This window comes from Centroberyx gerrardi, chromosome 13 (assembly GCF_048128805.1).
Source record: "Centroberyx gerrardi isolate f3 chromosome 13, fCenGer3.hap1.cur.20231027, whole genome shotgun sequence".
Lineage (NCBI taxonomy): Eukaryota > Metazoa > Chordata > Actinopteri > Beryciformes > Berycidae > Centroberyx > Centroberyx gerrardi.
In genome coordinates, this window is record NC_136009.1 from 29302855 (window position 1) to 29329484 (window position 26630).

The 26630-nt window shown below is 42.4% G+C and overlaps 2 protein-coding genes and 1 non-coding gene across 3 annotated transcripts; 2 read left to right on the forward strand and 1 right to left on the reverse strand.

Annotated features, from left to right (window-relative positions):
• Positions 1 to 17: 17 nt before the first annotated feature.
• On the reverse strand, positions 18 to 7039 carry LOC139923974 (uncharacterized). The gene is made up of 5 exons (XM_071914894.2): positions 6839 to 7039; positions 3953 to 4271; positions 3220 to 3300; positions 2310 to 2390; positions 18 to 970 (listed from the first exon to the last, which is right to left on the reverse strand). Exons 1-5 carry the CDS (start codon positions 7037 to 7039, stop codon positions 18 to 20), a joined length of 1635 nt encoding a protein of 544 aa, XP_071770995.2.
• Positions 7040 to 14435: 7396 nt separating this feature from the next.
• On the forward strand, positions 14436 to 14509 carry trnai-aau (transfer RNA isoleucine (anticodon AAU)). Its single transcript has one exon. It is a non-coding gene; the product is annotated as a tRNA-Ile (tRNA).
• Positions 14510 to 18247: 3738 nt separating this feature from the next.
• Positions 18248 to 26350, forward strand: proca (protein C (inactivator of coagulation factors Va and VIIIa), a). The gene is made up of 8 exons (XM_078287580.1): positions 18248 to 18323; positions 18838 to 18995; positions 19927 to 19951; positions 20650 to 20760; positions 22486 to 22626; positions 23985 to 24103; positions 25036 to 25153; positions 25764 to 26350. Exons 1-8 carry the CDS (start codon positions 18248 to 18250, stop codon positions 26348 to 26350), a joined length of 1335 nt encoding a protein of 444 aa, XP_078143706.1.
• Positions 26351 to 26630: the final 280 nt, after the last annotated feature.

The following is a 26630-nucleotide window of genomic DNA, read 5'->3' on the forward strand; positions in this document are numbered from 1 at the left end:
TGCCTGCCCCCTAAGGACTATGGGGTGGTGGTGGGACTCGGGGTGGTGGTGGGACTCGGGGTGGTGGTGGGACTCGGGGTCCATACATAGGGTCTGGTCGGATCCGGACGGTGTTGGTGGTTATGGTGTCGGCCCACGAGTATTACTTCACAGGTATCAGGGTGCAGCAGATACCCGGAGAAAGTGCTACTGCTCTCAGTTTCGGCGATCATGCCGTTGGTGTCCGTGTCCTTCACCTGCAGCCAAACCATGTCGTCTTCTTTGAGGTGGAGGACGACCTGGTGGCTGGAGGTGCCCCCGTTGGTCGTCTCCGTTGTTTTGATCACCGGCATGAAGTTGAGGAACAGGCCCACCTTCAACACCTTGCCAGACACCGCCGAGTGGAAGCTGAAGACGTAGGTGCCGTTGACGGGGGCGGTGTAGATTCCGGTATTGGGGCTGAAGTGCATCTGCTTGTTGGTGAGGACGCGTGGGAAGGGGATGGGCATGTCGGGCGCGGGGAACGACGTGGTGAGAGCGGCGGAGAAGGCCGACTGCATGGCCAGGGCGCAAGGTCCGCGCATCCCCATCAACCCCATATCCCCCTTGCTGCCCTGTCCCCCCACAGGGCCCTGAATGCCCTGGGAACCGACGCCACCTTTGTTTCCTTTGGCCCCTGAGGGTCCTTGCTCCCCTTTGATGCCCGGCACCCCGTCGGTGCAGTCACACAGTCCCGTATCGCCTTTGTCCCCCTTGGTGCCGTCTTCCCCGGGGGTCCCAGCCGTGCCCAGGTCGCCCTTATCGCCCTTAGCACCATTGTTCCCCACGTCTCCCTTCACCCCCTGCACGCCCATGGCTCCCTTTTCTCCTTTTTCGCCTTGTACCCCCGGCCCGCCTCGGGAGCCCTCACAGGACTCAGGGCATGTCCCGGTCTCTCCCTGGGGGCCCAGTTCACCTTGTGGCCCTTCCAAACCCTGGTCCCCTTTTTCTCCTGGGAATACACACACACACACACACACACACACACACACACATACACACACAAAATGAGATCGGGGGCCTCATTATAGAAAAAAAATCCTTGTTGTTTTTGTTGTTGTTTCAACCGACATGAATATATCATTACACAGTGCATTGCAATGGCTGCTAATATTAGTAATAAAAAGAAAAAGGCCTTTAATGTTAGACATGACATGACATGACATGACATGACATGACATGACATGACATGACATGACATGAGGCGACGCAGCGCTTCACATGAACCCAGTATGAGCTGTTGAAGTTAAACACATCATCAGCCTCTCTGTTCCCTCTCTTCATCGTCATTTAGACCCAGCAGCAGCAGTCTGGCTGCCATTTTTGTCCGTTATTTTTTAAATTTAGGTCTGGTTCAGTGCTATTCTACAGTAGGATTCCTAAATCATGATATTCTCGAGTTAGGATGCTTCTGTAATAGCTAAAGTCTTAAAGGATAACGCTGGTGTTTTTTTAATGCATTTGTTACCGTCAACAAATCCTATGAAAATAACAAAATCAAAATCTCCCGTTACTTTCCGACTTCCCACGTTCCGTTTTTATCCGTCAACCCGGAAGTCATTGGCTCCAACTGTAAGCTAAAAAAATTAAATACAGCTCACAAAGACATAGTTTACATTTTAAAAATCTCTAACTGTTACCATGAAAAGTCAGGCTGTTGTAGTTATTACCAAATCAAATTCAAATGGGAACAAATTCTTCATTACGCCGGGGACTATTTTCTGTGCTACGGAACTACTTTCCTGAGATGGAAAACGTGTTTACGGCCGGCTTATTAAGTCGTTTGAGGAAAAAGTCGTCCGGCCCGGTGCATCGTGATGATGAAATATGCTGCAGAGCAGCAGCATGGCTCTGTGACGGGTTTTAATAGTTTTTAATACAATGCAGTTCTATGGCTGCTGGGACATGAGGCTGCACTGGGCACCGCTACATGGACCAGACTTGTTGGCAAAACAAATTCATTGCTGATTTTGTTATTTTCATAGGATTTGTTGATGGTAAGAAATGCATTAAAAAACACCAGACTGATCCTTTAAGATGAGAGTTAGGATACGTGATTCTGCAAATATCCTAAACTGAGATAAGAGAAGAGAATGTTTCTGTAATGCACATCCTGGACCATGAATCAGATGACACTAGAAAGTCCAGTGAAAATAATTTACTGTATGAATCAAACAGGTATGTCACAAGGTACTTTACAGACAAAGGACATAAGTAGAGATAAAAATAAGAGACAACAGCAAACGCAGACAGAGAACGGACTGAATGAAGGGATCGGCTGCTGGACAAACCTTTGAAGCCGCGAGCGCCCTTCGTCCCTGTGAAGCCGACGATGCCGCTCTGTCCCTTCTCCCCCAGATCTCCCTTCTGGCCTGGAAGGGAAGAGAAAGATGGAGAGAGAGAGAGAGAGAGAGAGACAGACAGAGAGAGAGAGAGAGAGAGAGAGAGACAGAGAGAGAGAGAGAGGGAGAGAGAGAGAGACAGAGAGAGAGAGAGAGAGAGACAGAGAGAGAGAGAGAGAGAGAGACAGACAGAGAGAGAGAGAGAGAGAGAGAGACAGAGAAGAGAGAGAGAGAGAGAGACAGACAGAGAGAGAGAGAGAGACAGAGAGAGAGAGAGACAGAGAAGAGAGAGACAGACAGAGAGAGAGAGAGAGAGAGAGAGAGAAGAGAAAAGGAGAGAGAAATTATAAAGAAAGGAGACAGAGAGGGGCTGACCTTTATTTGCCATCAGTGTTGGGCAAGTTACTCAGAAAATGTAATCAATTACTCTTTACTTATTCCTCATTTAAAAAGTAATCTTATTTTCTTGTATTTTCTTGTATTTTATCAAAATCCTTTTACTTTCACTTGTATCTTTAATGGTGACATCATGCTGCACCAGGAGGCGGGAATAAAAACTCCAACCAATAAAACATCACAGATTTTTGAACAGTCCCGCCCCTCCGCCCCTCCCATCCAATACAACTTCTTTTCTCTCCCTAACTGATTTCCCATTGGTTTACACTTCTGATTGATCCCTCCCTGCATTATGACCCGCCCCAACATCCTGTTTCAACAGGAAATACATCACATGAAGGAAGCAAAACGTTGTCAAAATGGCGTTTTACTATGGATACAGGATAAAGGTTGCACAGCTCTGTTGAACTGTTGTCACATGACCCTGCAGCTGGTGACGGAGGGTCCGTCTGTAGGAACTTACCCTTCACTCCCGGACTGCCCGTGAATCCCGGGCGACCTCTGAACCCCGTCACGCCCCGCCTCCCAGGACTCCCAGGCGGACCTGACGGCAGCGAGCGCAGCACAAGTTACTTCAGGTCAGTTTGTACATAACACAAAACCTCTGATGCTTTTATCCAAACCCTGAGAACACACTGAGCGGGGGGGGGGAGTAGAATGTCCTACTCCAGTAGAAGTACTGTGACTTTGCTGATATTTTACTTAAGTAGAAGTAAAGGTACTGGTGTAAAACTACTACTGCATTAAAAGTAAAAAGTGTCTGATTTAAAATGTCCTCAGAGTAAAAGTTCCTGAGTTCCTTTTTAGAAAAGTTAGCTGTGATCTTTTCCATGTGATTCTAAAAGGAGAGAGGTCAGAGTTCAAACTAGATTCTGTTAACTGGAAAGTAAAATAGAACAAAAAAACGAATAAAAAACACAAAAAAAACAAAATACAGAATTTCACAGAATTAAATTGAACTTGCTGAAATTCCAATTCAATTCCAATTCAGTTTCCTGTGGGTTTTTCAAATTCCAATTCCTCACTTGAATTGGAGTTGATGAGTTCATTCATGAACTGACCCAAAACCCTGACTGATCCTATAGAGATAATAGATTTCTTATTACCCCTGTAATTGTGTGTATATTGTATGAACTACATGTATTCTTTGCCGTCTCTTAAATCACCCCACAGGTATTTTGAAGGGATCTACATGCCTTCCAGGCCCCGGTCTCCATGGTCTCCTTTGGGTCCCACGGTGTTCTTGCATTTCGAGCAAATGCAGAACCAGGGAACTTGGTCCATGGGTGGCGGCACCGGGGAGTCCAGCAGCAGGTCGCACATCGCCTGGTTGCTACCGTCCCCCGGACCCACCGGAACCCCCGGATCCCCCGGACCCCCCATGTGCCGGAGAGCCGGCCCGGGGTACGGTGTCATCATGGGGTAGGTGACGTTGTCCATCGGCATGGTGGTGGGTGTCAGCATGGCAGAGCAGAGGGAGGGCAGGAGGAGGAGCCCCAACACCCTGCTCAACATCTGGAAGAGGAGCATGATGGGAGTCCGTAAGAAGGAAGTACGTAACAGGGTGGAGCCAACATGATCAGAATCACATAAAAATAACAAACAAAACAAATGAGCGGGACTTTGGCTCCGTTCACGCTGCAGCTCAAAGTGCTCCACTTCGGTTTTTTGCAGGAGGAATCGGTCTCGGTGCGGTTCGGAGCAGGAACTGTCCGTGTAAACGTACACATTTACATACGTGTCGTATTCAACGCTGACACGCGTGTCTGAGCGCAGCGGCTGTCGCATCGCCTCCCAGACACTGCAGTGGTTCCTTTCTGTTGTGATTACACTGTTATCAGAGTGCAGTTTAGGTGTTCAATATCTGAATAGATAACTAGTCTACTATGCAATATTCAAAGTACTCCCATGATGTCAGTGCATTTCCTACCAATATGATGCTTTATCATACACACGGCTCATTGGCTGTGGCTGTCATTTGATTACAGTCACCTGTTATTTTCCTGCCAAGATGGCCGTGTGCTGATGGAAGAGACTTTCATGAATATCTGGACCGCAGGATATGTGGAACAAAATCGGATCCTGAGCCATGCGACCTACATGCGACTTGTATCTGAACGCTCAGAAACAGAATTTGTCAGTGTTGCCATGACAACAAGTAAATCTAAAGTCAGGTAGCGTGGAGGACAACGTACGGAGCCGAGGAGCGCCGTCAGGAGAGAAAAAACATTGTCGAGGCCGCGATTTACTACAACGAGCGCACGAGATTTCATTCCTGCAATTTTTGTTATTTTTTTTTCCCACAAATTCATAATTCGAGCGCACAAAATAATTATTAACGTTCCCACAATTAAAACGGCACATCAGTTATTCCAAATAAACCAAAGCGACGGCTCATTTTACCCAAATTGAGGGAACGAAATGTCTCATGAGCGCGAATACAACAAAACGAGGGTTAAATTTGCATATTGTGCGCACTTTATGGTAAATCGCGGCCACAACATAAATTATTTTTCTCCCACGCTCCGTAACAACGAGACACAGCGATGGACAGGAAAACATAAGAGCCGTCTCGATTGGTTCATTCAAACTTCAGCGTACACCGAGTCGTGCTGACACCAGGAACATGGAACAAACTGTCCGCACACAATATGTTAATTTCCCGTGCTTCAGTTCTACCTGATGAAGCTTGCTGTTGTTGTTTGGTGTGGAATAATTAAAACACAGAAGATTAATAAACTGTGCGGACGCCTCTGCTCACTATTACTGTTCCACTGAGTGTCTCCTAACAGACGGTTCATCATAACTTTATTTATATAGCGTTTATAAAAACAGAGTTACAAAGTGCTTCAGAGGAATAAAAGAAACGTAATAATAGTAGGACGAAAGGATACATGACAAAAGTAAAATGCATAATACAAAGTTAAAAGCAACAGAAAATTATAAATACAACGCTATAATAAGAAATACTGATATAAACAAAAAGCAATGATTTTAGAAAAATATCAAATTATGATTTATTTTGGAGGAAAAAAAGTCTTTCTTTCCATGTCATTTATAACTAACTATAATATACACAATTATTATTAATGATATTTTTCAGGTAAAAGGTGAGTAAACTTTGACTCAAACTTCACCTCAAAGCCCAAAAGCTGCTTTCACCCAAACTACAAGTTATTAACAATATTAACATACAAAAGTAAACCAACATGACACAATATTCAGGAGTTTTTATTGTGGTTTAACAATGTTACTACAATTACTTACTTACTACTCATTATTATATAATCTTATTGTATTTAAACTAGTCCCATTCCAAGTATTAAGAATAGTAATTTAATATAATTAAATTATTATAGAAATTATAATTCAATAATTTTATTTCTGAGACACAAATCTTTCTAACAATGGATGGATTTCATTTTGGATCTCCTTTGTACTACAGCAGAATAAAATGGAGCTAATATCGCGATTAATTTTTCTGGCCCACGATATGTATTGTCACATTTTTGTATCGCAATATATTGAATTTCGATATATATTATCCCATCTCTAATTAAAAATGCACTAGACAGAAAGTTATGCATTTTGTACCAAAATTCTGCGTATTTCCCTTTCCAGATGTTGTTTGTGGCCTAGAGACTGGAGAGGCCAGAGGGTTTTGTCTAAGAGAAGCCAAGAAGTCGTCAACCGACGGGATAAATATGATTAGAAAAACTTTTTCCTTGCCTGATTTTGCAAATCAAACATCAGCTCCAGGATAAGTTCTAACATTTTGAAAGCTGAGATATTTCAAATCTTAAATTCAAAACAGCCATCATTCCCTCATCATCACCTTTCTGATGTTAAAATGTTTTTTTTAAAAATGTTTACATGATTTTTGTGTCAAACTATTTCATCTTTTCTTCATGTTTTGTTTTGTTTTGTTCTTTTTCACGCTTCACTTTCCCGAGGCACATACTACTTCAACAGAACTGGGGCTGCAGATAAAACTCAAAGTAAAAACATCGCTGATCAGACTCTGTCCGATCAAACCTGCAAAACTCTTCTCAACGCTCCAAGAAAAGCCGGGACAGACTCACCGTTCCCTGGGAGGCACGCAGCATCGTCTGGAGGAGGTGTCGTGGGATGATGAGCAGCAGCGAGGCTTTGATCCATTTATATGCCTCGCCCAAAACAAAACGTCTTTCAGCCTCCTTCACACCCACCGGGCCGGCAGACAAAGGCAGAGGGCAGGGAGGGAAGGAGAACTGGGCCTCCTGCAGGATGACCTGCTTAAGCATGAAACTCTCCCTCTCTCTCTCTCTCTCTCTCTCTCTCTCCCTCTCTCCATCTCTATCTATCTATCTATCTATCTATCTATGTATCTATCAGTTCTCCACCCTCCTTAATCTCTCACTCAAAAAACATTTTCATCCCTGAACTTTCCTTTCCCAGCTCTCCTCTATCACCCATAATCCCTCTGGGCTCTCAGGACTGTTTCTTCCATCTATTGTCTGGTACTATTTGTTGCTTGTACAGTAATTAAGATTTCACTAATATATATATATATATTTTTTTTTTGAAGTCTAATACTAATATTTTTTTGCACTGAAGCTGCCAATAGCGGCAACATTTTCTCAAATTGTGTCCGCTCTGCTTTTTTATTCCCTTCGCTTCACATGAACTGGGTTTCAGATGGGATTTGTTCTTTTTCTCAGTGTCAAGAGTCGGCGGTATTTTCTGACAAAGTTCATAATCTTTAAATTTGACCGTTATCATAACAAAAATAAGTGTTTCCCCCAGAATTTTCTTTTTGTCAGGGTGGAAAAGCCTGAAACATTTAGAGCATCATGGGACACTAAAACTCTCCACTGAAACCCAGGATAATACTAATAAAAATGATGACGACAGCACAACTACCACTACTATTACTGCTACTACTACTGCTACAATTAAAAACATATGAATGCATACACGATACTCAAAATAACCCCAAAATCTGCCTCAGTACTCAGTTTTTGTTCTTGTCAGGGTGGAAAACTCTCTGAAACAGCATTTAGAGCATTTTCAGTGGAAATGAGTTTGATAGTGTATATTTTTCTGTATTTTGCTCGATTAATGACGATAAGAGCGTCAACTACATCACTAAAATATAAAATGCAAACCTCCCTAAAGTTTCCCACCTCACTTTCCTGAAACTCTCCTGATGTTTTTGTGTTCCTTCCTTAGTCACTTTCTCTCCTTGGGTGTCACGTCTGCTTTCCTTCACCTATCTCTCCATCTCCCTTTCCCTTTCTTGACTTGTCTTTCTTTCTTTCTCTGCGTCTTTCTTTTGTCCGCCCGGCTGGGTGTTGATGGGAGATAAGGGTTCAGACTGTAAGCAGATCTGCTTCAGACGAGAGATTCGCTGGCCTAGTTCAGCCGAAAACACAAGCTTGCTGTGGAAAGAGCCGATTCTAACAAGGAATGCTATTAACTTGTTGCACTCTTCCTGGAACGGGAATGTAATCATACGTCTAGAAATGTCTACAAGGGTACTGAGGCAGTTTCTGGGGTTATTTTGAGTATCATGTATGCATTAATACACTTTCATATGTAGTAGTAGTAGCAGAAACTGTAGCGGTAGTTGTACCATCATTATCATTATTATTAGTATTATCCTGGGTTTCAATGGAGAGTTTTAGTGTTTAGCTCTAAATGTTTCAGAGGCTTTTCCACCCTGACAGGAAGAAAATTCTGGGGGAAACACTTGTACTTTCATTTTTGTTATGAGTCAAATTTAAAGATTATGAACTTTGTCAGAAAATACCGCCGACTCTTGACACTGAGAAAAAGAACAAATCCCATCTGAAGTCCAGCTCATGTGAAGCGAAGGGAATAAAAAAGCAGAGCGGACCGTGAAAACTGCCCAACACAAAACACCGAGGCCGAACGGCGAGCCAGATAGCCACGGCCTGCTGCTGTATTAAAGGGATAGTCCACCCAAAAATTAAACTCGGTCATAATCTACTCATTTAACTTATTAAACTTATTAACGTATTTCTTGGAATGATCTTCAACACACGCTAAAAATCAATACTCTACTAACCTATGGACAATTTAAAACCATGATCACAAACCTCCCTGCCGCAATGTGTAACTGTTTTAATTGATTTTCTTTATTCTCATCTATGTCTTGTCCTATTTATTTTTAACTTTTATCTTGTCTGTAACTTGACATCATTGTAAATGAGGGCAACCTCAATGGTTCTTCGAGTTTAAATAAAGGTTTGAATGAATGAATGAATGAATGAACTTTGTGAGATCATACAGCCACAGAAGTCCCGCAAGGTTTGGGAACGAGGAAGCTGAATACAATGGAGGAAGACTTAATTTGCATGAAATAATTGATAAAAATTTTGTTCCACTCACAAAGCGATTGCATGATGTCAAAATACTTTCTTATGCTGCAGCTGTATGGAGAAATTTATGGACATTTATGGACCTTTTTGAAGCCTAAATGACTGGACTCCATTTACTGCAACTGTTTGGAAGAAAACTTCTCTGGCAGTGAGTCTGGAGAACTGCTGGTGAGCTGTATGAAGAAAAAAATCTCATCTGATTTTGTACTGGCATGAGGATGAGTAGATAATGACCGAATTTAAATTTTTGGGCGAACTATCCCTTTAAATGAATCCCGGGGATGACCGCACCTCTCGGCTCCCCGCCGCCGAGCCCCGCGCAACCGGAGATGGCTCCATTATTTCCGGGCACTTTTTATAATAAATCAAAAACAGCGTGGACACAAAGGTAACCGGAGCCGAGGAAACAAGGCCGGGGAACAACGGAGCACAAAGGAAGATGAACAGCTAGCCTTAATAAGTGGCCTGGTTTCCACAGCCTGGGTTTCACCAGCGCTTTCTCTGCGCTTTGTCAGGTTTGTATTAACAGTGGTGAGACTGTGTGTGGGGGGGGGGGTGTTGGGGGGTCGGGGGGTGGGGGGGTGGGGGGGTTATACAGCGGAGGGAACAACATGCCCTGCATTCCAGTTTGAAGGGTTTTGCCGTCAGCAGGTCAGGAGACGCTCAATATGAACTACCAGCTCTGTTACATGAGGACGATTGTTCTCTCATGACCTGCAGGAGTGTGTGTGTGTGTGTGTGTGTGTGTGGGGGGGGGGGGCTGCTCAAATGTGCAGAGTAACATGTATCTTGTGTGACATGTATGACACATGCCTATATATAGCTAACTGTCTATTCATGCTGACCTGTTTTAAGCAGAAAACTGTATGGACTTGTTGACATGGTGAAACTGAAGAGCATTTATTCTGGTTTTATTGATTACAAGTGTATTGATGAGATGACACGAACAATCCCTGATATCTATCCCTAGATAGATAGATAGATAGATAGATAGATAGATAGATAGATAGATAGATAGATAGATAGATTTTAGGATAATTGCAGCATATAATAATTGGATTTGAAAGCTTCATCTGTTGTGAAAGGTCACTGTCCATCAGTATCCATGATGAAGATAATCTGAACTGAACTACAAAAAGTGAAACACAAACATTTTGCTTATATGTCTCGAAAGTCACTTATTCTATATCCACAAAACATGTTATGTATATACAACGCACACATTCATTCATATTCTTTGACTGGGGTTATTCCAATTCAGGGTCATGGGGGGGCAGGAGCTATCCCAGCATGCACCCTGACACCCTGGACAGGTAGGCAGACTCTCCCATTCACACCAATGGACAGTTCAGAGTCTCCAGTCCGGCTGACTGTGGGAGGAAACCAGCAGAAACACAGGAAGAACATGCAAACTGCACTCAGAACGGACCGGGAGACTGAGAGTCTGAGACTGAGACTGAGACTGAGACACTGAGACTGAGACACTGAGACACTGAGACACTGAGACTGAGAGTCTGAGACTGAGACTGAGACTGAGACACTGAGACTGAGATACTGAGACACTGAGACACTGAGACTGAGAGTCTGAGAGACTGAGACACTGAGACTGAGAGTCTGAGAGACTGAGACACTGAGACTCTGAGACACTAAGAGACTGAGACACTGAGACTGAGACTGAGATACTGAGACACTGAGACACTGAGACTGAGAGTCTAAGAGACTGAGACACTGAGCCTGAGACTGAGACACTGAGACTGAGACTGAGATACTGAGACACTGAGACACTGAGACTGAGAGTCTAAGAGACTGAGACACTGAGACTGAGACACTGAGACTGAGACTGAGACTGAGACACTGAGACTGAGACACTGAGACAATGAGACTGAGAGTCTGAGAGTCTGAGAGACTGAGACACTGAGACTGTGAGACACTGAGACAATGAGACTGAGACAATGAGACTCTGAGACACTGAGACAATGACACACTGAGACTGAGACTCAGAGACACCGAGACACCGAGACTGAGACAATGAGACAATGAGACAATGAGACTGAACACTGAGACTCTGAGACACTGAGACAATGAGACACTGATATGAGACAATGAGACACTGAGACACTAAGAGACTGAGACACTGAGACAATGAGACACTGAGACACTAAGAGACTGAGACACTGAGACAATGAGACACTGAGACACTGAGACAATGAGACACTGATATGAGACAATGAGACACTGAGACACTAAGAGACTGAGACACTGAGACAATGAGACACTGAGACAATGAGACACTGAGACAATGAGACACTGAGACAATGAGACACTGATATGAGACAATGAGACACTGAGACACTAAGAGACTGAGACACTGAGACAATGAGACACTGAGACAATGAGACACTGAGACAATGAGACACTGATATGAGACAATGAGACACTGAGACAATGAGACACTGAGACAATGAGACACTGAGACAATGAGACACTGATATGAGACAATGAGACACTGAGACAATGAGACACTGAGACACTGAGACACTGAGACTGAGACAATGAGACACTGAGACAATGAGACACTGAGACAATGAGACACTGATATGAGACAATGAGACACTGAGACACTAAGAGACTGCGACACTGAGACAATGAGACACTGAGACACTGAGACACTGAGACTGAGACACTGAGACTGAGACTGAGACACTGAGACTGTGAAACAATGAGACAATGAGACTGAACACTGAGACTCTGAGACACTGAGACAATGAGACACTGATATGAGACAATGAGACACTGAGACACTAAGAGACTGAGACAATGAGACACTGAGACACTGAGACACTGAGACTGAGACACTGAGACTGAGACTGAGACACTGAGACACTGAGACTGTGAAACAATGAGACAATGAGTCAATGAGACACTGAGACACTGAGACTGAGACACTCACTACATTTCCATGGACAGCAATAATCTGATATGATTCTGTGTAAGACAATTGTCTGAATAAGAAATGTCCGTCCCTTAACCTGAATAAGGTCATAGTGGAGTAAGCAGAATCTCATTAAGATGTGTGCAGTATTCTGATTTCAGTCTCATGACTGAAGACATTTCAGACTTTCAAACACCTGAATCCAACCAGGACTCTCTATCGGAGGATCGGAGCGGCGATCCGACCGCCTGACGCTCCTCTGCCTTCCAGAGGCTGAACCGGTTTCAGAGGAGAAAGAGACTGACAGCAGGAAACAGAAGGAGAGGCTGAAACTGAGCATGCTCAGGATTTAGAGGGAAACGGAGATCATAAAGTTTTCAGTAAAGTCTGAACCTGTCCGAGTCTCCGGTGCAGGGCCAGCTCTAAACTGCTGGAGGCCCTATAGGCAAAATTCTCTGTGGAGGCCCCCTTTTCACTCACTGGCATGTAATGTATCCAATAAGAATGGTAGCACGTTTTTGTTTTCAAAAGTAAAGAAAAACCTATAGGGAGCGCCGGCTTTGCTCCACTGATCCTCCTCTGTCCTGCTGATGGGACTTTGCTCTGCAGCAGGGAAACAGGAATACGAATGGAACAGTTCTATAAGCAACACATGGAGACAGATTAATCTGAATATTGTCTTATTTAGAATAATTCCAATAGTTGGATTATTACTGTCCATGTAAATGAGTATCCTCCCCTATTCTAGACTGAGGATACCCACGCACACACGTACTCCACCAAAGTACCAAGCTAAATTCCTTGTATGTGCATATGTACCTAGTGAAAAGCTCACAGCATCTCCACTGCAGACAGACTTCTCTCCCTGTTGTGACAGCTGCTCATCGCCGCAGGGAAACAGAGACGAAAAGCTCCAGAAACAAATCAGACCGATATATATATCAGCTAACATGCTGTTCTGTGATCAGACAGCAGAATGTCCACTGATATGGGTTCATGAAGGCCAATACTGATATGGATATTATCTAACCTTTATTCCACCAGGTAAAGTTTCACTGAGATTATAAAGAAGATGAAAGAGAGAGAGCAGTAATAACTTAAAAACACTCAGATAAAAAATACTCACTCACTTCTTAAAACCCATTTTTATAGACTTGCTTATATGAGATGTTGTCTTTTTATCTTTTAATCTTTATTATTTATTTTTTATTTATTTATTTTCCTCAATTATTTTTATTTTATTTTGTCCTTACTATTTATTTTGTTTTTTATCGTGCGGTTATCCTCGTATTTACTTGAATGTCGCTCTTCTCCACCTCTGTCCTCTTAATTTAATTCCTGTTTCACACTGTTCATTGCTTTTATAAAGGTGTTATATAAAGTTATTATTATCATTATTATAAGTAGTTTAATACAGCTGACATTGACCGATCGTGTTATCCTCCAAGTCCTTTAAAACTGATTTGAATTCTTAATGAAATCAACTCAGTTTCAGGTCAATCTGAAAATCAGTGAAGGGAGCAGAAGACTTAAAAGCTTTTTTGCCCAATATATCTTTTGGATTGAAGCTGCCAATAGAGGATATTTTGTGCAGATATTCACCATATCAAAATGTGACCATTTTCATGCTATAAAATTCCCAGAATTCAGTGTTTCAACCAGAATGTTATTCTCATCAGGGTGGAAAAGCCTCTGAAACATTTAGACCATCATGGGACACTAAAACTCTCCACTGAAACCCAGGAGAATGATAATAATTATGATGATGATGGTACTACTGTTACTGTTACTTTACTTACTTACTTTACTTTCATAGCACGTTTTAATTCTACTTTTTATTGTGAAGTGGTTTGTAACCTTGCTTTTAAAAACATAAGAACACATATCACACAGACAAAAACAGAATAAAAGACACAATTTTAAAACAACATAACAGTAAAAATAACAGTTTCAAGAGCCGTTGAAAGCAAGGGAACAAAAATAAGTCTTAAGACGTTTTTTATGAAAAAAAGAAATGTTACTGCTACTATTTCAAATAAAAATGCATACACGATACTCAAAATAACCCCAAATAATCATAATTCATGCATTAATATTCATGCATACTTGTGAGGAATCTGATCAAAATGTCTCAATAGAATCAGTTCAGGTTAAGTTCTTCCCATAGACAACCAGTGTAGCATTGATCAATTCTGCAATAAATATATAATCAATCAAACTGCATCATATCAGATCAAAGTGGACCAGATCCCATTTTAAAGGGATAGTCAACTAAAATATGTAATTTCTCATTAAAACATTTGTTTTAGTCATTGTTGGTTGCAGATCAGCTGATTTCTCCGTTTTGCTGCAGATTAAACTTGTGGCCGGTTAGCTCAGCTGGTTAGAGCGTGGTGCTAATAACGCCAAGGTCGGGGGTTCGATCCCCGTACTGGCCATCAATGTTTCCTGACAAGTGCTATCTTATCTTAAAAATGACTTTCACACGTCAGAGTGGGAAATCCAATCAGAAGTCAACCTCAACATGCTGCTCTGACTCTCTCTCTCTCTTTTTCTCCCTCTCTCTGTCCAGTGCAGCAGCTAAAAGCTCCATTTTATTACAGTTATTGAATGTGAGGAACGCTCAGATCTTGGTGGGTGATGAACACAGAACTTAAGAGTCATACTAAAGAAGAAACTGGGTGGAGCGTCCCTTTAATAAAAGGATGATATCGGACCAGAGATCAGTCCCTGACCCTAATCCTCAAACCTGAAGTGGATTCATCAGCTGGACTCACCTGTGTTTCTAATATTCTGTCCGCTCAGGCTCTGTGTCACTCTGCTGTTGTGTGTTTGTATTTGAGAAGAGGTGTGGACCTTCATCTTTTCATCTTCATTTGTCTTCTGCCGTCTTTGTGATTGCAGAGATAATGGAGTTTTATCTGTTATTTGATGCTCATTATACTGTGTGTGTGTGTGTGTGTGTGTGTGTGTTACGTAATTGAAATTGAAAAATGAGACGTATCGAGATCCCAGAAGCCTTTTTATGGCTTTATTGTGAACGCCCTGTGTTTTCCTTACAGGGCGTTCACTGTGAGCTGTTCGGTTCTGACAGATTGTGGGCGGAGCCAGAAGCTCCCATTGCATCTGTGAAGCGATCTGCAGCTACAAAATTTTGAACAATCAAGTCATGTATTTTTAGTGCTGTAGTATTGACTTTCAGTCCGTTATGTTGTTTTAATGAGTTATCCTAAGCTAGCTGGCAAGAGCTAGCCATTTAGCATTAGTCCATCATAAACAAAAAAACAAATAAAACTCCTCCAGATCTTCCCATCGACCCAACGATGGATGTAGCTGGTCTCCAAGCTTCGTTTCTGAGACGTTTCTTCCTGTCATCTTTCCAGATAAAAGTTGTAGAGAACTGGGAAGCTTTGAATGGCTGGAATTAACTTCTCTTCCATTTTCAACTATTGTTCATACTTACCCCCCAAAAATGAGGGGTGCTGGGCCAGAAAAAGCCAAAAGGTTATATTTGGTGCATAGGTAAGAAAAAGTCAGTATAATACTATCCACATACAAAAGCAGGAGGGCCAGGAGCCTCACAGAATAGTAGTATATTGACTTTTCATGTATTGTATGGTTAAAACACAAATCTTGAAGGAAGCTGGAATCTGTTGACGCCAATGATGGTGAAAAGTTCAACCGTGGCGACAAGTCAAAACTGAGATGTATTAAGTTCCCAAAGGCCTTTTTCTTTATTGCAGTCAACTTTTTACATTGGTCTCATCAACAACTTTACCTACCAAAATTCAGGTTGTGAAATTCTACATTAAGCCTAGTTTTACACCAAGGAAATCAGAATTACAAATCAGTCTTATTGATAAAATGTTCGTAGCACAAATTCTGTCTTCATGACCAAACCAGATCTTGATGTCAAAGTCAGCGGTTTACATTGATTTTCGCCATTTTGGAGATATTTTGACAAACCCCGACAGCTGACTCTGGAGCCAATATTGTCTGTGGGTCCAAGTGCAGGGATGAAGAGAGGAATTATGTATAGGAATAAAATCACAGAGCTTATCCTTTAAAGGGGAGGTGTGTATGGGGGGTATGGGGGTTAAAGGGGAGGTGTATGGGGGGGGGTATGGGGGTTGAAGGTGAGGTGTGCATGGGGGGTATGGGGGTTAAAGGGGAGGTGTGTGGGGGGTATGGGGGTTAAAGGGGAGGTGTATGGGGGGTATGGGGGTTAAAGGGGAGGTGTATGGGGGGTATGGGGGTTAAAGGGGAGGTGTATGTGGGGGGCATGGGGTTAAAGGTGAGGTGTGTATGGGGGGTATGGGGGTTAAAGGGGAGGTGTGTGGGGGGTATGGGGGTTAAAGGGGAGGTGTATGGGGGGTATGGGGGTTAAAGGGGAGGTGTGTGGGGGTATGGGGGTTAAAGGGGAGGTGTATGGGGGGTATGGGGGTTAAAGGGGAGGTGTGTGGGGGGTATGGGGGTTAAAGGGGAGGTGTATGGGGGGTATGGGGATTAAAGGGGAGGTGTATGGGGGGTATGGGGGTTAAAGGGGAGGTGTATGGGGGGTATGGGGGTTAAAGGGGAGGTGTGTGTGGTGGAGCTTGGGGGTTAAAGGGGAGGTGTGTGTGGTGGAGCTTGGGGGTTAAAGTCGAGATGAAATGAAAAATGCATTTTTAACCCTTTTAGATCACATCCCCGGTCATACTGTGCACCTATTTAACAATATATGCCAAAAAACATACAAAAAATCAATTTCTTTGTATTCTTATATCAAAATCCAATCATGTTTTCTTCCTGTAAAACAAAATATGCCGTGTGCTTACGTGAGCATGAACCAACCAATTTCAACCAATAATATCATGACATCCACCCATCAATCATTCTTCAACCTCTAGCGAGCCACACCGGTCATATAAAACCAAACTTCACCGTTTCTGGGTCGTAGCTGACAGAGCACTATGGAGAGAGATAGGAAGAGATGTGTGTTTGGATATCAGTGGGCAAAAACTTTGTTTTCATTTCCAAAACAATGTCGCTGAGGTCTAATTCATTCGTCTCTACCTCGTCCTCCTCCTGATCTAACAACAGGTGAGGGTGAGGGAGGTGTGTGTGGAGCCAACAGTCCTCTGTAGCTCCATATCGCGCTAAACTCTAAGCCCCGCCCACTGTTTAGCGGTCCAATCAAATGCGAAGGATTTGACTTAAATCCCTCTTGTAACTGTACACCGCTCAAATATTCTGTTTCACTGGGAAGTACGTCACAGTACAAAAGCTAAAGACGCTCTAACTTCCGTTTCAGTGGGACTTTAAAGGGGAGGAGTATGGGGGGTATGGGGGTTAAAGGGGAGGTGTATGTGGGGTATGGGGGTTAAAGGGGAGGTGTGTATGGGGGGCATGGGGGTTAAAGGGGAGGTGTGTATGGGGGGCATGGGGGTTAAAGGGGAGGAGTACGGGGGGATATGGGGGTTAAAGGGGAGGTGTGTGGGGGCAGACAGTGTGGAGCTGCAGACTGTGGACTCAGTAAACACTGGTAGTCAGTCATTAACTCACTTTAAACAGAGCGTCCGACAGTCGCCGTCCAAGGCCCCGCTCCTCCACAGGTACGTAGAAAAACGTCGATCCGTCTTCGAAATCGCTCGTTCTTCGGTGTCTCGGCGTCGTGACGTGACGGTCTTAGGGTGCAGACCCCGCTGCTGTGTTTCTGTCTGGATCGCCCCTAGCGTTTAGCTCGTGGGGTCAAAGGTCGCAGCGGTTCAAACAGGGATCCTCTCCTGCTGTGTGCTGCCAGCAGAAATGATCAATAATCTAGGAAAGCTTCATAGAGAGCCGAATGCTGCTGGTTTAAGACATGAAACGTGACGATAAAAAAAACATTTCACATGATGTTGTTGTGATATTGTCTTTCTGTCTGATCTCAAGCTTTCCTCCAGAAGGCGGAAATAACCTTTATTACCTGCGTTACTGTCTGGTAAGTCACTTTTCATTTCATCATCTTTCATAAGCTTTATTGATTAATTATATTACCAATCATTAAAATGTGGATTATGAGTTACTCGCTACTACTTGGGTCACTGTTTCTGCTTTACGTCAACAGTGGTAAACATAAACATTGAGGAGAACAGACGATTGGCTAATAGCTTTGTCTCTGCCACATCCCATTGGCTGCAGGTTTGACTGATGTCATGGCCAGGCTCCTCCTCCTCCTCAGTGTTTTCGTTGGCGTCGCTCTGTGGTCGGCGTCTGTACTGAGCATGTCAGGTAACCGGAGGCTGCTGATTTCAACTTAACTGAACTGCAGTGAACTGAGCTGAATTGGACTGATTTGGTCAAACTGTTTTGTTTTGTTGTTTTTTTTTATTTTTTTGAATAATTATGTATATACACAGGTCTCTCGATCTCAATGGGACTTACCTGTTTAAATAAAGAATTCAATCAATCCATCAATCAATCGATTACTTTATTGCTCTGTGGTTGGTGTCTGCACTGAGAAGTGAGAAGCTCACAAAAGTCAACTCTTTGCTAGAACTGACTTGAGTCGAATTTAATTAAATTTTATGGAACTTAATTGAACTTAACTGACCTGAACTGAACTGCACATTAAGAAATGTCTTAAAATGCAAATATCACACATGAAAAGTGAGAGAAATGTGTTTCCCCAAAGCGGCTCTGATTCTGATGAGTACAATGCTGTTTGGTTTTGGGCGACCGGTGTCTGTCCCATCCACAAGCTGACAGACTGTGGTCCCTCTCTCTCTCCGGCTCTGTCCCTCAGTGTTCTCGGACGCCCCGCGGGCCCACATGCTGCTGCGCTCCCGACGGGCCAACTCCTTCCTGGAGGAACTCAAACCTGCCAACATGGAGCGGGAGTGTGTGGAGGAGAAGTGTGATTTTGAAGAAGCCAGGGAGATTTTCCAAACCAGGGAAGCCACAGTAAGAGAAGTTGTCATTTGATTTTTTTTAAATTAATTAAAGTCCCCATGAAATGAACTTATGGTGAGCTCATGCTGCACTAGTTGGCGTAAATATAACCCCTCCGCACCCCTCCCATCAAATAAAATTGCATTTCTCTCCCTGACTGATATTCCATTGGTTTAGACTTTTGAATGATGGGGTAATTTGTGCATTTTCTTGTACATGCGTTGCTTGAGCTAAGAGCAGAGTTTTTGACTTATTAACTAAGGCTTTTATAAAAGTAGTAGCACAAAGAAACCTCTAAAAAGAGCGCTGCACAAGCAAATAAACCCCTTTATCACCAACTGTGAGCGCAAACTGCTCCAGCTGTAAATCTAATCCACCAAGGCTGCAGTCTCGCTCTCTAAAGCCTCTTTATAATCAGAGCGTTCTCTGATCTGATCTGAGTTCAGGATGAAAACCATGGCCTCACCTCCTAATAAATATTAAACATATTGAGATTTACATATAATTTAGATATGCATGACAATGACCAGCACAAAGACTCTTCATGTTTTTGACCAGCGCTGTCAGGCAGCACATGGTTAGTGAATAGCATGGCTTCCTGATTTGGTCATTTTGGTTCTTCCCTGCACAAACCTTTCGTGAATCTGATTTAGTGAATCTGCTGGAAAACTGGAAACTCACTGTACAAACATACTAACAAACAGTGGCAGCCATCCCTGTATTACAGCTGATTAGGTGTATTTTGTGTATTTTGTTTGGTTCCTTTAAATTTACAGCAGGAAAAGTGCTATATAAACATACATCTAACAGGATGATGCTGATTCTTATTCTCATTATTCCAGAGGTTTAGCACGCAGAGATGTTTCCTTCACTGTGGATAGCACAGATACAGTGAATCACATCAGATGTATTTCATCACTAACTCTTGATTATTAACTTCCAGCTGGAGTTCTGGACGGTGTACACAGGTAAGAACTGTTGCTTGTCCGTATGAAACACACCAACCCATATTGGCTGTACTTCATGGTTCCAACTTAAGAAACTTAAGCATTGATATTTCTAACTTCGCAATCAATATTTGTCAGGAAACATGTATTGCTTTTATCTCATATGAAAAAATATTGTCAGGTGAAATTCCTGACTGGCACCCCAGGCACCAATAAAACCGCTACAACACACTTATTTATACTTTATACTATATTTATACTATATACTATATACTTATTTTATTTGTCTATGGTGGATTTTAGAAGGAGCAGAAAAGACAAGCACCTGCGTACTGCATTAAAAATGTTCTAAGTTTATTTATTTATTTTTTTTAATTAGGCAGTTTGTTACAGTACCAATCCTTCAGCCTCACTGTGGTGTTTCTGCACTGCACTTCCCACAGATCACCTGTCAATCAAACAGTGTGGGCGGAGCTTGGATTTTCTGTTGATGCAGTTTGAGTTTCTGTCTGTTCATCGCTGCTCAGCTAAATACTTTTCCCAGGAAAGAACTCCTCTAACCAGTAGGACAGTTGAATCCATGAAGCATCTTCAAGATGTGATTGATCAAATTTATTTATCAGCATGCAGGCTTTTTTTCTGCGGACAGCTTGGCTCCGACTAGCAGCTGCTAAGCATTGTGGGATGTGAGTGTTTCTGTTGATGTGACTGTGTTTCAGATGGGAACCAGTGTAACTCCAACATCTGTGTTCATGGAACCTGTGTGGATCTGTACCAAGCCTACGCCTGCCGCTGCAACCCCGGATACGAGGGCAAATACTGCAACCATGGTGAGTGTGATATAACCCCCTAACCCCCATCATGACCTTTTATACTGTAGTATTGCAGTAAATGTATTTCCTAGGAAAGAAAAAACGAAAGAAATCCTGCAACTTAAAGGAAAACTCCCCCCTAAAACACTTTAAGGCTGTGTTCACACGTAATGTTTTTTTCAAAACTGCCACTGTTTTTTTTTACATTAAAACACATGCGGGCGGCCGCACAGCGCACAGCAGGCAGTCACTCTGGAAAAAACCAACAAAAAACAACAAAAAACAACAAAAAACAACGCTGCACCCGGCAAGTTTCAACAGTTGAGAAAGGTTAAACTTTTCAGAAAAGTGTTAGGTGACAAATCTGATGGAGAAGAGGCGGGGTTTCCCACAATAACAACAAAGAAAGGGCCAGTAGAGAAATTGGTTGTTGTAGAAAGTGAATTTCCGTTGCCTTTACTTGTTGCACAACACTGTAATATCTGCTAGAAGCGCTAACCAGCTAAGTTAGTTAGCGAGCTAACGAGGGGGTTGTTGAAAGGCATTCTGGGAAATGTAGTAAATCACTAACTGAGGTGGAAGTACACGAGGCAGGTTGAGGGAAAGTGGGTTCATCAAAACAGTAAATTACAACACTTCATCACTAAATAACTGCTGGAATGAACTGAACATCGCAGACTGATGAGATCTGACAGTGAAGAGGATCAGAGGAGAGTTTTCCTTTAAGTTCAAACTGAGACGTTTATTTCAGCGTGTCCATGTGTCGCCTGCTGCTACTTGTGTTTAAAAGAAAAACATTTGGGATTCTCTTGGGGATCCAATTTCCAGATTGTTTTTTCCAATTTTCTGCAAATCCTTTTTTTCACTTGTTCTCCAGTCATTTTATTGAGATTAAGAAAATTATACAGACACCAAATCCACTACAGAATTATTTATTTAGCATTTCAGGGCTTCTGTACACAGTCAAATAGCCTACAACAGATTTTTACTTAAAATTAGTTCTGCTCGATCCCCGCTAACTGTAAATGTTGAGCTAACTGTAAATGTTGAGCTAACTGTAAATGCTGAGCTACATGTAAATGGTGAGCTAACTAAATGTTGAGCTAACTGTAAATGTTGAGCTAACTGTAAATGCACAGCTAACTGTGAATGTTGAGCTAACTGTAAATGCACAGCTAACTGTGAATGTTGAGCTAACTATAAATGTTGAGCTAACTGTAAATGTTGAGCTAACTGTAAATGCACAGCTAACTGTAAATGTTGAGCTAACTGTAAATGTTGAGCTAACTGTAAATGCACAGCTAACTGTAAATGTTGAGCTAACTGTAAATGCACAGCTAACTGTGAATGTTGAGCTAACTGTAAATGCAGAGCTAACTGTAAATGTTGAGCTAACTGTAAATGTTGAGCTAACTGTAAATGCACAGCTAACTGTAAATGTTGAGCTAACTGTAAATGTTGAGCTAACTGTAAATGCACAGCTAACTGTAAATGTTGAGCTAACTGTAAATGCACAGCTAACTGTGAATGTTGAGCTAACTGTAAATGCAGAGCTAACTGTAAATGTTGAGCTAACTGTAAATGTTGAGCTAACTGTAAATGCACAGCTAACTGTAAATGTTGAGCTAACTGTAAATGTTGAGCTAACTGTAAATGCACAGCTAACTGTAAATGTTGAGCTAACTGTAAATGCACAGCTAACTGTGAATGTTGAGCTAACTGTAAATGTGGTCTGTGACCCAGTCAACAGCGCCACCAACTGCTCTGTGAACAACGGCGAATGTGACCACGAGTGTTCGGAGAGCGAGGGCGGGCAGCGGCGGACCTGCAGCTGCCTGGCCGGGTACCGACTGGACGACAACTCCAGGAAGTGCGTCCCGACAGGTGAGGTGACTTCAGTTTGACTGACATATCTGCAGCGCCAGGCTCAGCTGCTGGGCAGGTGACGGCTTTTTTATTTTATTAATTTATATATATGTACCGGGTGTTTGTACGGAAGAGGATTAGTGCCATGTGAAAAATGTATTTGAGTTCTGAGATTAATCTCAGAATTCTGACTTTAATCTCAGAATTCTGATATTAATCAAATAACTCAAATTAATTTTCACGTGGCCTTAATCCTCTTCTGTCTGTTTCAAAAGTAGGTGTGTAATTTTTATTAACAGAAATAATGAAAAACAAAGCTGTAAGATATAATTTTGGTCATGTTTAACTTATTTAGTCATTTTAACAAAATAATTTAACAATTCAATAATTGCAAAATAATAATAATAATAATTAGCTTTATTTTTATAGCACTTTTCAAAACAGAGTTTACAAAGCTGCTTTACAGATAAAAGAACAGTAAAGGAATGAAATAACAAAGAAATAGAAACATGAAAATTAAAAGGAAAGGAGAATAAAAACAAGTAGGAGAAGATAAAATAATTAGGAGTATCAATAAATTAATGAATCATAATTTAATATAAATAAAACTTTATCAAAAAATAGTTGTGTCAAATTATAAGAAACTTTTTTTTTTTATTACTATTATTATTTTTTTTATTACTTTTTGTTAGGCTTGATTTCCTAACTGTCAGCTGTTCAGGATCCTTTTCCCTTTTGATGGAGTTTCTGAACCTTGGATAAAAAAAAAGGTTAAAATAGGATCCAGAGGTGGGACTCGAGTCACATGACTTGGACTTGAGTCAGTCCCAGTTTTAATAGCTTGAGACTTGACTTGATGCATGAAGAGAAGACTTGAGACTTGACTTGACTTGGGTTCTGGTGACTTGGGACTTGACTCTGACTTGTACTTTGATGACTTGAAAAGGTTTCTAAAGTCTTGACTTGAGATCTTGTGTTTGTGTAAATGACTTAGATTGAAAGTGATGAGATTTGTTCCAGCGGACGACTGAATTTAAATTCTGTTTTCTGAATTTGTATGGAATGATTGAATTTATTGAAGTTGAAACTGATTATAGAAATCAAACTCATGATGCTCTTACCAAGTTTTTATCCTATTAAAACCATATTGCAGTGAAAAGTCCTAGATATTTAGTTTTCTTTAAGATATTAAATTGATACTGGGCTGATTTGTTCTGTTCTACATTTAGCCTTGAGACTTAACTTGAGATTTGTGCCGCAAGACGAGACTGATGTGGGAGCAAAGTTGACTTGGTCACACCTCTTGATAGGATTTCCCTGTCTCTCTCTCTCTCTCTCTCTCTCTCTCTCTCTCTCTCTCTCTCTCTCTCCTGCAGGTCGGTCCTCGTGCGGCCAGCTGCTGATAGCTCGGTCGTCGTACAGTGACCCAATAGTAGGTCTGCTGCCCTGGATGGTGGGGGGGGAGGTGGGCAAGAAGGGGGAGAGTCCGTGGCAGGTAACAGTTCACTGACGCTCGTCCTCAGTCATACATGCAATACAAAGTGCTTAAACCTGCAATAAGCGATATCAGACCTTACAACCAATCTTGAAACTAATGTGTGCTATGTGGAGATTCTCCACATAGCACACGCTTAACGCTTAACGTTTAACTTATTTACAAATGTGTTGCGGTTTCTATCGCTAGTGCTCAGAAAAATCGCATTATTGCAGCTTTAACAAGATAAGAAGATAAATAGCTACAACACAATAATGAAAATCAGAATAATATATTATATAATAATATATAATAATAATACTGTAAATGATTATATGTATTATAATTATTATAATTGTAATTATATAATTACTGGGAATATTTTTAAAGTGAAAGCAAGAAACTGAAATTCTTCACTTTTCCTTATCTGTACCTCAGATATGGCAAAGTAATCTGAAACTAATCAAAATACATTACTGAGTGTGTTTAATCTCCTGAATAACATAATTCAGGGGATTAAACACACTCAGTAATGTATTCTACAATTTTTCTGAGGTAACTAGTAACTTATATCTTTAAAGTAACCTACCCAACCCACCAATATGAGCAAAACCCAATTATACTTTCAGAAAAACATTAATTTATGTTTTTTCTTTTCTCCTTCAAAGACCCCACCCTCATATAACACATCCTTTTGATACTACTTACTATTATGTGATCTATAGAATTTATATAACAGATTTTAAAAAAGACTAAACAGGTAGGTACATTTAATTTAGATGGGTTTATCTCCACTGCATCCCTGATCCATCCCTGTGTGTACCTGTATGCTACAGATACACACTAAATTTGCGACCAGAGGGAACTAGTTGCCAAATTGTACAGACTGTCCTTTCAGCCCACAGTTTGAAAGAGTTCTGTTGAAGAGCTCATGCGTGTGTTTTTGCCTGCAGGCGCTGTTACTGAACGCCAGAGGACAGTTTCACTGCGGAGGCGTCCTGATCGATGAGAGCTGGGTCCTCACCGCTGCCCACTGCCTGAGCAACAGCCTCAGATTCAAAGTTCGCCTGGGTGAGCTGCTTGACTCACTGTTTACACTGATCTGCAGGCTGTGCGATGTATTACACTCCCCGGCCACTTTGTTAGGAACACCTGCTCGTTAACACACAAACAGCCTGCTCCTCCAGACAGCGAATCATGTGGCAGCAGCTCAATATATAAAGCATCAGACATGATGAAGGAGTTTAGTCTTTTGACTTTGAGCGGTCTGACTGTTGGTTCAGCAGCTCAGAAACAGCTGCTGCCCTCCTGGGATTTTAACACTACAGTCTGTAGAGTTTACAGAGAAAGCAGCTTGTTAATGAGAGAGGTCAGAGGTCAGAGGAGAATAGACAGACTGGGTCAAGCTAACAGAAAGACAAATGCTCCAATAACAGTCTTGATATTCACCCTTGATATTTAAAAACACAGATTATTACATCCTCTAAAAACTGTAAGTAAAGGGTTCAAGCCTTTCATGTCATCATTTTTAAATGGTGAATCTGTCAGTTTGGAATGAAGCTCTTCTTCTGCATACTGATTCTTATCAAAACTCAATATACATGCGTCATCCCTTCTTCCTTGGAACTGGATGTCTGAAATGTGAATGTTGCATGTATCTGAGACCGGTCTCCCTCTGCAGGTGACTACGAGCGCTATAAAACAGAAGGGAGCGAGGTGACGCTGCCGGTGGCCAAGGTCTTCAAGCACCCCGACTACAACAGCAGAACGGTGGACAACGACATCGCCCTGCTGCGCCTGGCCTCTCCCGTCCCCTTCTCCGAGTACATCGTCCCGGTCTGCCTGCCGAGGCGCGAGATGGCCGAACGGGTGCTGCACCGCAACGGCACCCTCACCGTCGTCACCGGCTGGGGCAAAGACAGCATAGAGAGCAAACACTTAAGCTCGGCGCTCAACGTCATCAAGGTACCGCTGGTCACCCACAGCGTCTGCGCCCATCAGATGACCCACAACATCTCCGACAACGTCCTCTGCGCCGGCATTCTCGGGCGGAGGATGGACGCCTGCGAGGGCGACAGCGGCGGACCGATGGTCACGTTGTACCACGACACCTGGTTCCTCGTCGGCCTGGTGTCCTGGGGCGAAGGCTGCGCTAGGGAGGACAAGCTGGGCATCTACACCAAGGTGTCCAACTACAACGGGTGGATTGACAGTGTCCGTGAAGAATGGGACAAGGTTCACGCTCCCCAAATATCCCATGGTCTCTAAACCGACCTCACCCCCCTGCAGTATACCCAGTTTGGCCACGCCCCTTAGAAAAGGCCCTCAGTGCAGTAGAGATGTAACACACTTTGCTAAATAAACTGATTCTCTCTCAAGTTACGTTGTTTTTCTTTTTCACCACAAGTGAGCATCTTTGTTGGTTAAAGAATAATACTGGTGTTGTTCGTTCTGAAGGCAGAGTAAGGCGCTGTTCATATGGGACATTTGGCTGTGTTGTTGTACTCCAAACCTTTTGAAGCAATTTGTACAAGTTTCACTGGCTGAT

Bases quoted from the DNA above. Each gene is read 5' to 3' on its own strand.
- proca (XM_078287580.1), top strand. From the start codon at position 18,248: ATGGCCAGGCTCCTCCTCCTCCTCAGTGTTTTCGTTGGCGTCGCTCTG. The intron at 19,952-20,649 runs GTAAGAACTGTT...ACTGTGTTTCAG, and splicing joins GTTCTGGACGGTGTACACAG to ATGGGAACCAGTGTAACTCC. The intron at 20,761-22,485 runs GTGAGTGTGATA...TCTGTGACCCAG, and splicing joins GGGCAAATACTGCAACCATG to TCAACAGCGCCACCAACTGC.
- LOC139923974 (XM_071914894.2), bottom strand. From the start codon at position 7,039: ATGCTTAAGCAGGTCATCCTGCAGGAGGCCCAGTTCTCCTTCCCTCCC. The intron at 4,272-6,838 runs GTGAGTCTGTCC...CTCCTCTTCCAG, and splicing joins TGCGTGCCTCCCAGGGAACG to ATGTTGAGCAGGGTGTTGGG. The intron at 971-2,309 runs GTTTGTCCAGCA...GTGTATTCCCAG, and splicing joins GGGCGCTCGCGGCTTCAAAG to GAGAAAAAGGGGACCAGGGT.